This window comes from Xyrauchen texanus, chromosome 2 (assembly GCF_025860055.1).
Source record: "Xyrauchen texanus isolate HMW12.3.18 chromosome 2, RBS_HiC_50CHRs, whole genome shotgun sequence".
NCBI classification, from domain to species: domain Eukaryota; kingdom Metazoa; phylum Chordata; class Actinopteri; order Cypriniformes; family Catostomidae; genus Xyrauchen; species Xyrauchen texanus.
The window spans coordinates 16,810,823-16,822,851 of record NC_068277.1 but is presented as its reverse complement, the minus strand read 5'-3'; the positions used below and the strand labels follow the sequence as shown (position 1 = coordinate 16,822,851).

The 12,029-nt window shown below is 36.1% G+C and overlaps 1 protein-coding gene across 3 annotated transcripts in view; it reads right to left on the bottom strand.

Moving 5' to 3' along the window:
* Positions 1-12,029, bottom strand: part of nav2a (neuron navigator 2a) — a 144,215-nt gene that overhangs the window by 79,453 nt on the left and 52,733 nt on the right. For 2 of the 3 annotated variants that reach the window (XM_052141641.1, XM_052141650.1), the window contains exons 4-6: positions 8,475-8,547; positions 7,785-7,986; positions 4,703-4,836 (exon numbers count right to left, since the gene is read on the bottom strand). In XM_052141641.1, coding sequence (XP_051997601.1) covers positions 4,703-4,836; positions 7,785-7,986; positions 8,475-8,547 — 409 coding nt within the window. Of the gene's footprint in view, positions 1-4,702; positions 4,837-7,269; positions 7,324-7,784; positions 7,987-8,474; positions 8,548-12,029 lie in introns of all 3 variants that reach the window. The other variant, XM_052141659.1, reaches the window with a different exon arrangement.

The following is a 12,029-nucleotide window of genomic DNA, read 5'->3' as shown; positions in this document are numbered from 1 at the left end:
AAATATGCAACCATGCTGCTAGGGTGCTGGGTGTTGTTTCCAGGGAATTGCTATGAGTTTTTTTTTTTTCTTTCTTTACATATTGCTAGGTGTTTGTTAGGGTGTTCTAGATGGTTTATAACTGTCAAAAGAATATAAATGCTGAAACAATAATAAGCTTTAGGTTTTAGAAATAAATCTCTAACCCAAGGTGTGAGAAATAGTAATATAGATGCTTGCCTTATTAAACTGAATGTTATTCAGAGAATAATAGGGATTAAGATGTGGTTCTGTCAGTGAAGTTCTCGTTAAACTTCTGCAGTTATTTTCCAAAAACAACAGTCCTGTTTCCACACAACAAAAATCAATTCATTGGGTTACACTGTGATCTGAAAACTATAGAGCAAATTTCTGCCCTTAGTGTTCAAGTCCATATTTAAGTGGTTAAATCTACTTAGCACAATAACAGCTATCATTAGCCTCAAATGACCACCCCACGAGAACCCACTAATATAGGGTTCATGCCACATTTCATTTTGCACCTTGTCACTTCAATTCATTACAGTTTTATGTTATTTCTTTCCCCTCTTTGTAAACTTTCAACCCACTAAAAATGTTGTTTATTTGCTGCCTTACAGTCTTAAGCAAAATCAAAGTGGTGCCAAAGATACAACTGCAAATTTTACAACAATTATAAGTTCATTGCAGTTCATCTGACCACTTTGAATTTACTTAATGATGTAAAGAAAAGTAAAGAATTAAGTAAAAAAATCACAAAAACTATTGTAAAAAGCTATGCTTTCTATGTTCTGTGCTTACAGTATATGCCCTGAAGGTAACTTTCTCACTCAGTTCGCCATTAGGTAGGTCACATACACATAATAACGGAGCTAAATTCATTACAGCAGAAACAGTCGGCTGACACCAATTCACTAGATGACACATCTGAACTCTTCTATTGCACATATGCCACACATTACAGCTGGAAGATGGCATGCTTTACAGTGGCCATGCTTTAAAATGTATGAATAGCCTTGCACTAGATAAAAAAGTATCAAACCAAGAAGAATTTATTCTAAAAAGGACAAGCACAGCGTACAAGCAAACCATTTCACAATAAAAAGATTGTCGGGTTTGAAATGACAAAACAATACATGTAGGTAAAGTGCTAAAAATGAAGACAAAAATGAGTGTGACACTTTGTGGTTATCAAATGTTAGTAGACCATGTCCATAGATAATGTGATAAACTGTGATTACTCTGCATGAACACCTGCATGAACTTAAGGGGAACTGACTTCATACATCCACTAAAAATCACCTTAAAAACGTTTGTTTGCAGATGCCACTTGCTGTTATGTTTTATAATCTAATGTAATGACATTCAAAAGTATACAATCATTTTTGGAACAACTCAAAATACTCTAATAAATTGAGCCATTGTAAACATACACACAGCATATAATATACAGTATGTTAAGCATAGGTCTACAAAGTAGGTTTATTGTCTGTGTAAAATGTATGACTTCAATAAACTGTTCTAAGCTATGTTTGCACTAAACTAAAAAAAAGGTTTTTCATTAGCAGAATGTGCTCAATCAAATGTTTATCTCATTAAATATCAAAGAATATGTACACAAACATATAGACCATTTCAAGGATGTAAGCAAAAACAAAGGAATAAGAATGGTGCAACGAATTTCCGGATCCTTTCAACAAAGTCTCTTTTTCAAGGTGAGTCAGTCCACTCGGCAGCAGTCTTTGGAACACTTTAGCAGTTTGGGCAGCTATTTTTCTATTTAAACAAATGTCTTGAAAGTGTAGCTCCTATCTACTTGAATGGGGAAACATTGAAATCTCAAACAATCTCTATTTAAAATGTCCAAAACAAAGGGGAATCTGGGGCTTTTGTGGTGGAAAGGACTATTTGAAGAAAAGTAGCGAAGACAGGGGAAGATCCAGGTGATAGTGGGTGGGATTCCAGCAGCTGCGACGCACTCCCCTCCTTGGTCCGAGGTGCCTGGGGTGGCGGCTTCACCCCAGCGGCCCGGCTTCCCTGGGCCTCGGCACTCGTGGGGAATAGCAGACATCGGCCGTGACGCATGCTCCAATCCCCAGCGCTGCATTTAACTCGTGCCGGGGTTCCGGGGTGCGGTTCCAGTCACGCATCTATCTCGCACCGGACCCTCCATGCTCTGTTCCTTGTCCTGTGAAGATGCCAGCATGTAGAGACCAGTTTCCTGAGGTGAGGCCCTCTCTGTGTTTAGAGGCAACAGTGATGAGGCTCTTCACTGGGTTCAGGTGAGCCCAGTCAAGTCGGGTGATGATGATCCACGTGAGAGGGCGCGTTGTTCCGTCACAACTGGTATAATAAATTCTGCTTCTTTAACTTATTTTAAAAAATGCACTTTACCATTTCTATTGCTAATGCGCATGCATGTTCTCACGTTGATTGATGGGAGATTTCTGTATCTAAAAGGTGATAGGCTATTTTACCTGCAAGGCAGCACTTCCTTTCTATGTCAGTTGACCGTTGACTTCTGTTGGGCATTCCACTTTCTCCCATTCATTTTAATAGAAGTGGCCTGTCTTTGCTAATAGTCTCTGTTTTGATAAGCAGGAAATGTTCATGGAACAATGACGTCACTTGACGTCACCAACTTACAGTCCTTGAAATGGTCTATTGCAGCATCTCTTTAGAGAATGTGGCAGATAATCTACTGAGCCATTTAAAGGAATAACTAACCAAAAAATAAAAATTCTGTCATCATTTACTTGACCTAATGCCATTCCAGACACATACAACTTGCTGTTGTAGCTCATTTCAATTAAATCTTAGAGCATAAAAAAGCATCACAGCAAGTTCGACGTCAATGACAAAAAATGGTATTGGTTTCATAACTGAATAGATTGCGCCATGTTTGAATAATCTAAACAGCTTTGAAAATGATGGCAGAGGGTAAGATTTGTCAAGAACTGACAACGGTCTGTTCAATGAATAACAACTGATATTGAATGACGTCACAAGATTTGCAATATACATGACATGCACAGAAGTCATATAGACAACATCCCAATTCACTTTCATTATATGGCAAAAAGCAGCACAAACACTTGTCAAAATTTCTCCTTTTGTGTTCCACGAAAGGAAGAAATTAATATGTGTTTGAAACAACATAAGGGTAAACAATGACAAATGTTTATTTTTGGGTGAAGGATTCCCATAAACTCTTGAAGTTCCTCTATATGAATACAGGACATATTGCTGTCATGCAGGATTTGAAAGCATGATGCTGTGAAAATCAGAAAGACAGCCCTTTCTCTGTCTCTCTCCCTTTTTTCTCTCTTTTTCATCTTAGCCACATTCTCAGGGACAAAAACTCACTAATTGGAGCTAAATTAATGCAGAAGCTGTCCACGCTTCGTTCACTCCACTATCAGAGCCAGTACCAAACACACACACACACACACACACACACACACACACACACACACACACACACACACACACACACACGTACATTCACAACAGCTTTCAAACAGCTACAGCTAGAGTGACTATTTAACCTCAGGATCATTATTAGCAGTTATTTCCAGCACTGACTGTGACATTAACTACTCCAAACTAAGCACAGCTCTGTCAGAAAGCATTCAGAGCAGAAAGGTCACAGAAATGGGGTTGGAATGTGTCAGCACGGTGCTACAAAATTAAAGATGCAGACATACAGTTAAAGACCTACTTCCACATGAACAAATTAACTTAGGCTATAATGTCCATAAAGAGTAGCCCTAAAACATACAGTAAGCTTTAAGTGGAGGAGACTGCTCCATTTAGTCCAAGAAGACACTGTTTAAAAATACTGTGTAATATAATACACAACAGATTACATTTGGATGACAAACACAACATACCTTATTCATGCATTTCACAAACTTTGCCCTACGTGGCTGTATGACTGTAAAAATTACTTAAAAAATGACTACAAATTTACATCTCAAATAATGCATTCGTTTTTACAGAAGAATTCATGTAATTTCTTTTCTAAAATGATAAGCTTCCCGTTTTTACCTTTTAGCCCTCCAAAAATGTTTACCAGTCACTTCTATTGTAAGTGCCTCACTGTAACTTTGATTTTTGCTTTTATCTTTAATGAAAAGTAGAGACAAGTCCTTTTAAAAACACCAATATTAAAAGTTAGACACAATGTGCTCTCTGCGCTGATTTTATATTTTGGTTTAGACGTAAAAGTGAGATCATGTTATGAAATACTGATATTAAAGGAGAAGTGTGTCTTTCTGAGCCGCTAGCATCACTAAACGGATGTACACATTATCTCAAGAAACATGCTTGCCTGTGCAAAACACATCATGGAGGGTTTGCCAGGCCATTGATATGCTGTTGATTGATTATCACTGTATAATGACATCAATTTCTGTCTGTTTCTCACCAAAACCTATTGTATACCATCAAAAGACTTATAATATGATATAATATGAGTCGAATTAACTACTTTAATTATACTTTTGAATCTTTTTCAAACTTTAAAGTGAGGCACTATTCACCATTGAAAAGACAAACCACAATATTCATTTCAAAATAACTTTTTGTGTTCCGCATGAGAAAGAAAATCACATGGGTTCGGAATATCATGAAGGGGAGAAAATAAAGTTTTTAAATTTATTTTTGGGTGAACAATTTCTTGAGGCTGTGAAATTGACAGTACCTTTGGCCTGAGCTGCTGCAGGTTTGGTTTTATCACTGAACACCTGACTCCGGCGGTTCCCTGCTGAACTGATGGACCCTCGAGGAGAATTCTCACTGCCCGCTGTGGAAACCCTTGAGGTTGGGCCAGGTAATCTGCCAGGGTGAGAGAAAGAAGTTATTTTAGAGAGAACATTATAGTAATACAGTGACAGAATTAACTTGTCAGGTTACCTCTAGATCTTTAACAAAATTGGTTACACTTTTTGTTTTACAGTTTCCTTGTTACACATATTACATGTATTGACTATATTAATAACAGTCAATTGTGCCTAATTACAAGCAACTAACCCTAAACCAATAGTAAGTACATATTGTTCATAGGTAATAATAAGTAATTACTTGTGTAATTACACTGTATCAAGGACAATTTGCTCTTGAATTGGAGTGGTGGTGGCGTAGTGGGCAAAAGCACATATCTGTTAATAAGAAGGTCGCTGGTTTGATCCCTACAGCCACCACGATTGTGTCTTTGAGCAAGGCACTTAACTCCAGGTTGAGGATTGTCCCTGTAATAAGTGCACTGTAAGTCACTTTGGATAAAAGTGTCTGCCAAATGCATAAATGTAAATGTAAATGTAAATTAACTGTTCAGGAGCAAATATGGGCTACTGTTTGCAAAATAAGAAGTTATGTTAGTATGCTTTCACTCAATGTCACCTCATCTTAGGTTCATTCCTGACACCCCATAAGGCTCACAGCCATGTCTCACACTTTCACACCTCTCTAGTTTGGCTTGCACTGTCTTGTTGACTTGCATACTACATTATAAGCTATTTGGCAATAGCTGTATGGGGTGCCAAAGTGAAATACTTTTTCACACATGCCCAGTTGGTATTTTGCCAAAATATTTTATATTTTGCCTCAATAAATAACATTATCATTTAAAAACTGTATTTTGTGTTTACTCAGATTGCCTTTGTTTTATGTTAGTTTATGTTTGAATTTGTGACACAATTTATGATGAGACATATATGGAAACTGAAGAAATCAAGATTGGGCAAATCATTTTTCACAGCACTATATGACAAATATGACAAAATATATATATCATATAAGTATATATGACAAAAATGCAATGATCTAAATAGGAAGAAGTTGTGCCGGTATTTGCAATATTGTATATTTTACATTCTTAATCCTATTCAGAAAGGTCCAGAACCCATTCTAAACTAACATATTCAAAAGAGATTGCCATATATTGATTTAAGGAAAAATGCAGTAGACTGCTTTCATGTTGAGGAAAATCTATTTTTATAGGGATTATAATCTGACATGTCTCCATAAATTCTAGCATTAAAGCCATGATGACTGACATGCAAATAGCCTAATCTCACCGAAAAATCAAGTCTAGCTAAATATCATGTCAAAGTCATGTAAAATACCGGGACATCTATAGTGACCTATGCTAATCATATTGCTGTCTATTGTGTAGGCTTCAAATTGCTCATAAATGGTATCTATATGTTATTTTTCTCTATATTCTTTCTCACGTGAAAAATCCTTTTATAATTTTTATTGCAATGTTTAAATGTAATTGCAGCTATGCACCATTAGATGGCAAAATTGTGTCAAGTGTTGCCATTAGTGAATGGTAGAATATTAAGACTAACCAACATTTAAACTAAGAATGTTTAAAAAGGCTGATTCTGTGTATCTTATTTTTTTTTTAAGTTATTTCATAGCGTTACACATTTGACATGCATTTACAATGCATACATGTCACACATCCAAAACAAATTAACAACCAAGACCTTTCTTTCAGACAGCACAATTAATATTTAATAGCATCCTCAAGCAAGACATCACACAGAGGGGTTATTTTAAAGTTATCACAGCTCACTGGGCAGACATTTCCACTGGGACATGTTCTCAGGTAACATCGCCTGACTGAGTGATGAAATTCTGTCAGGAAAGATATCTTCACGAAAAATTCCACCATGATAAGATATTTTCTTTGGTTTTTTTCTTTCCTACTTTTTTTTTATACAATTGTTTTTATTAATATGTTTAATAAAATAAATAGGTGGCACCTCCTATGAAACATGTATACAAAAAGCATTATAAATGCATTCATAATGCCTTTTAAAACACTTTGAAATCCATGACACATTTTGTTATAATAAATACTTTTAACCACAGTTATAATACATTACCCTCACCTATTTATGTGTATACATGAATTAACTCTACATGCTTGTAATATGTTGTCATTGCATTATGACAACACCTGATATAGCACCAGCAATGTGGTACTGCTCATGTGTTAATAAACGCATTACACTAGTTTTAAGCAATAATCAAATCATTATAATTGTGGTCGAAAACATACTACTTATATACACTGTAGCCAGTTCTTACATTTACTTTTTATGGATATACATATACACATACCCATACATACTGTAGAGTATATGGGTAGGGAAACAAAATAGCATTCAGAAAGTAAGTGAGGAAGAGAAGGGTGATGACAAGCAGGTTGAAAGGGAGGAAATGCACAGGAACACAAAATGGGAGTGCAAGTGCTACCTAGAAGACTTTTTCTGACCAATGGAAAACTTGAGTTTACTCTGAGAGGCATCCCTAAATCAAAAGAAGAGAAACATGAATGGAAAGATATAAAGAGTGAGAGACAGCCAAACATAGACAGCAATGACTCAAATTGAGAAATATAGCTTAAAAAAACAAATAAATCAACAATAAATCCATAAAACATATGCAGATAGTATTAATTATGCTTCTTAAGATCTGAGCTTCTGGACAGACAGACAGACAGACAGACAGATAGACAGATAGATAGATAGATAGACAGATAGATAGATAGATAGATAGATAGATAGATAGACAGACAGACAGACAGACAGACAGACAGACAGACAGACAGACAGACAGACAGACAGACAGACAGAAAGATAGATAGAATAGATAGATAGATAGAAAGAAAGAAAGAAAGAAAGAAAGAAAGAAAGAAAGAAAGGACAGATTTATATGCGGACAAATAAAATACAAGCAACACTCATAGTAATAATTAGGATCCACATTACCTGGACTGCATTTCCGCCTGGGCTTTGTGTGTGTGTGAGGCTGAGGTGTGTGTCCCATGCGAGGAGGAGATCAGCTGGGCTGGGGCGCTGCTCTGCTGGCTTAAGGGCGCGTGTGTCTGACGATTTGCCTGCTGCTGCTGCTTGTACCGTGACAGGCTAAAGAAAATCCCCAAGATGGCTTTCAGATTTCCATTCCAGATCTCTGAGAGAGGACAAGATGTTAAACAAGAAGATGTTGTTTATTATGGTAGAGAAATCTATATTGTCTTACAGTTACTGATATACTACAGTGGGGTAAATATTCTATAAGGCTTTTCACACTATGAAATATTTTTTTTGCAGTGTGCACAAATGGACAAGCAGTTATTAAAAAAGGTTGCTCATTGTGTTCTGTACTTGTTTTTACCTCTTGAATCTACAAAAAAGTACATTAAACCAGAATTTACAAATGTACATTCATAAATTAAATCCTGAAAGCTGACAACCCAGGATTACGTAATAGCCAAAGGTAAAGTATGAATGGTGTGAAACATGGAACAAGAACCAAGGAACATGTTAACCTACAATAAAAAAATATTTAAAGTGTTTAAATCACATTTGCTGCTTAGTAATTGACTCAGCAATCAGCTGTTATTAAATCTTATTTCTGAAGTCTTGATGGTGCTGTGAGTTCTTGAAATGTACTTTTACCTTCAGCTGATAGTCCCTGTATGTTCACACCTTTGGCTGCTAAGAAGCTCAGACAGACATCAATGTTCTCAATCTAGAGAGAGAGAAACAGAAAGAATGAGAGACATTAATGTAAAGATGTTTATTTAATTACCAGAATTGTTGGCGGACAAACCACATACAAATAAAAACACCAAAAAGGTCCTAAAATCACCTAAAACACACACACACACACACACACACACACACACACACACACACACACACACACACACACACACACACACACACACACACACACACACACACAAAGCCTGTTTCAAGTTAAAACCATGCTGTGTCCTTACAGTCAAGATTAAGGTTGATGTTTGCTCTGTGGCTGAACATGGGACAGGACATTCACTCTAGAAGGTGTATTGTTATCAGAAAGCATAAATTGGCTGCTCAGTCAAAGCAGTATGCAAAGACTTTGCTCCCAAACATTGAGGGCGTTCCATTTGCCCTGTTGCTAGGATACTCCGACAAGGCCATGGTGCTGATCCAGACATGTCCTAGTGTCACACAAATCAGTGCATAAGCACACCTGATTGGCTGAGAGGAGAGTGATGTAATGGGGAATACTTAAAAGCCAAGTGCCCCATATATGATAATCTTATTCATGATACTCTAGGGTTCAGGTTTTTCAGGTTCATCCATTATCATTACTGGCCTCTTAAATGAAAACAAAAAATATCATCTGAAAACTAAAGATAGCTCCGTGAACATACCTTATATTAGCCAAACTCAGTCACCATTAAAGACATTTTGTAAATAAATGAAGAGATCAGTGTTAAATGGATAGTTCACCCAAAAATGCTCTGTAGGTCCATTAAATCCAAGTGAATGGTGACCAGAACTTACAAGCTCCAAAAATCACATAAAAGCAGCATAAACTTTGTCTATGTGACTCCAGTGGTTAAATCCATGTCTTTAGAAGTAATATGATAGTTGTGGGTGAGAAACAGATAAATATTTAAGTCCTTCTTTACAATAAATCTCTTCTTTCACTTTAAAATTCTGAAAGTAAAAGTGAAAGTGGAGATTTATTGTAAAGAAGGATTTAAATATTGATCTGTATTACACCCAAATCGATTGCATCACTGGAGACATATGGATTACTTTTATGCTGCCTTTATGTGATTTTGCATTGTATAGACGTACAGGGCTGAAATAATCTCTAATAATATTTGTATGTGTTCTGCAGATGAAAGAAAGTCATACACATCTTGGATGGCATGAGGGTGAGTAAATTATGAGAGAATTCTCATTTTGGGTGAACTATCCTTTTAACTAGCCATCAGTGAATAATGGGAGCTCCCAGAACACAAACATACTGACGTCACTCTCAAATATAGAAACACAGCTTTCTAGGATACTTGATACTAATTGGTCAATTGCTGCATTCTGTGGTCAAATATATTGGAATTATCACCAATAAACTGACTGCAAATTGTCCCAAACAAATATAGGTATTTTACATACCTACATTATATATATATAATGTATTTCGGCTAGGTAGCCCAGTCCCTATACATAAAATATAGAAGGATGTGTTCATATAATTCAGAATGTACTCTGATTTTGTACTACTTTAAAAAATTGGTCATTTGCCACGGGTTAGTCAGCACAAGTGTCAGTTATATCAGCCATAGTAACATATTTCTGCCTCACTGGTCATATCCCTGTTGCTGGTAGACAACTGTTGCCAGCCAGCAGGGTCAATTGAGATCTAGAAATGTGAGGAAAGAATCTGTCCTTGCCCTGTTCTAGATTCCACTAACCCTTTGAAGGGACCCCATCACAGAAATCCAGGACTAAAAATAACATTTCTAAAAAATCACAGAGACTATTCTGTAAGTCAATAAGAATGTATTATAAAAAGGGGTGTGGGGCAATTTGGCTTTCAAAAGAAAAATATATAACTGCACACTCTCTTATAAGTTTATTTTATTACCAATGTTGGTAATAAAATAAACTTCTAAGAGAGTGTGCAGTTATATATTTTTCATTTGAAATCTTTTGTCCTAACTTGCACCTTCAAACTTAAGGTGCACGTTTGCTCAAGTGTCTCTCTAAAAGAAGCAATTTGGCTTTAGCATGACAAGTATGACAACTCTGTGATAGTTGTTCAGGTCATGCATAGCAGCAAACACTGCTCTGAATGAAATTCCAATAATAGCTGGATTAAAAACTCACTGGGTCAACAGAAATGAGAACTTGGTGGAGTAAGAGCAAACAACTGATCACAGAGCCATGAAAAGCACACTTCACCAAAACCTAGTATTTATACGCACAGCCACAGAAATTCACTTGGGAAAACACTCAACTGCTATGGGTTGTTCAGTAGCCAATGCAGATATAAATATAAAGAGCGGTGTACCCAATGACCAATATACAGTAATGTTGATTTATGCATAAAAAATTTAATAACAGCAAATGAGATGAGTGCAAAATGATTGCATTAATTTGAACAGTTATTCTGAATTAAATGCTCAATCCCAAAAAATAAAATAAAAAAGATATTAAAACAAAAATTTATATTGAATGCCAATGTAGATTTTGGAACCGACAAAAGAGGGAAGGTAACACTTTTGTTAACTGGCCACAGTTATTTGACTTCATAATTTTTACTTCTGGTTAATTTGTAGAGAGAGCAAAATTCCAATTTTCCAACTAGAGTATCAACAAACTTACTGTACCAGTGAAGTTTATACAGTTTATACTGCATTAGTACTGTAACAATACTACTAAATAAATAGTGCCAGAAATACTCCAGAATTTTTTTTATTACCTCTAAATGTGCAGGAGAACATGCAATTTATGTCCATTTTAGTATAAAACAAAGTTACAGTCTTAAAATATAGTGCTGTAAAAACATATTTGCCCCCATTTCTTCTAAAATCTAACATAAAACAAAGGCAATCTGAGTAAACACAAAATACAGTTTTTAAATGATAATGTTATTTATTGAAGCAAAATAAAAAATATTTTGGCAAAATGCCAACTGAGTGTGTGTGAAAAAGTATTTGCCCCCTCAGTTACTAAATCCCCAAATCTATTAAACTGCATTCATAATGGGGTTCAGCTGGACTATACAAACCCAAGCATGATTACTGCCAGCCATGCTCAATCAAATCAACACCTAAATAAAACTTTTTCAGCAGCATGAAGTTGGCTAAATGGTCTCATCCAGTAGCACAAGTTCAAGGTGCCAAGGTCGAAAGCAATTCCAGAAATGATGAGGAAAAAGGTGATTGAAATTCATCAGTCTGGGAAGGGTTACAATGGTATTTCAAAGGCTCTGGGACTCCACAGAACCACAGTGAGAGCCATTATCTCCAAATAGAGAAAACTTGGCACAGTACTGAACCTTCCCAGAAGTGGCCAACCTTCCAAAATTCCTCCAACAGTACAGCGACGGCTCATCCAGGATGTTACAAAAAATCCAAGGTCAAAATTTAAGGAACTGCAGGCTTCTTTACATCAATAAAGGTCACTGTTCATGACTCCACTATCAGAAAAACACTGAACCAAAAA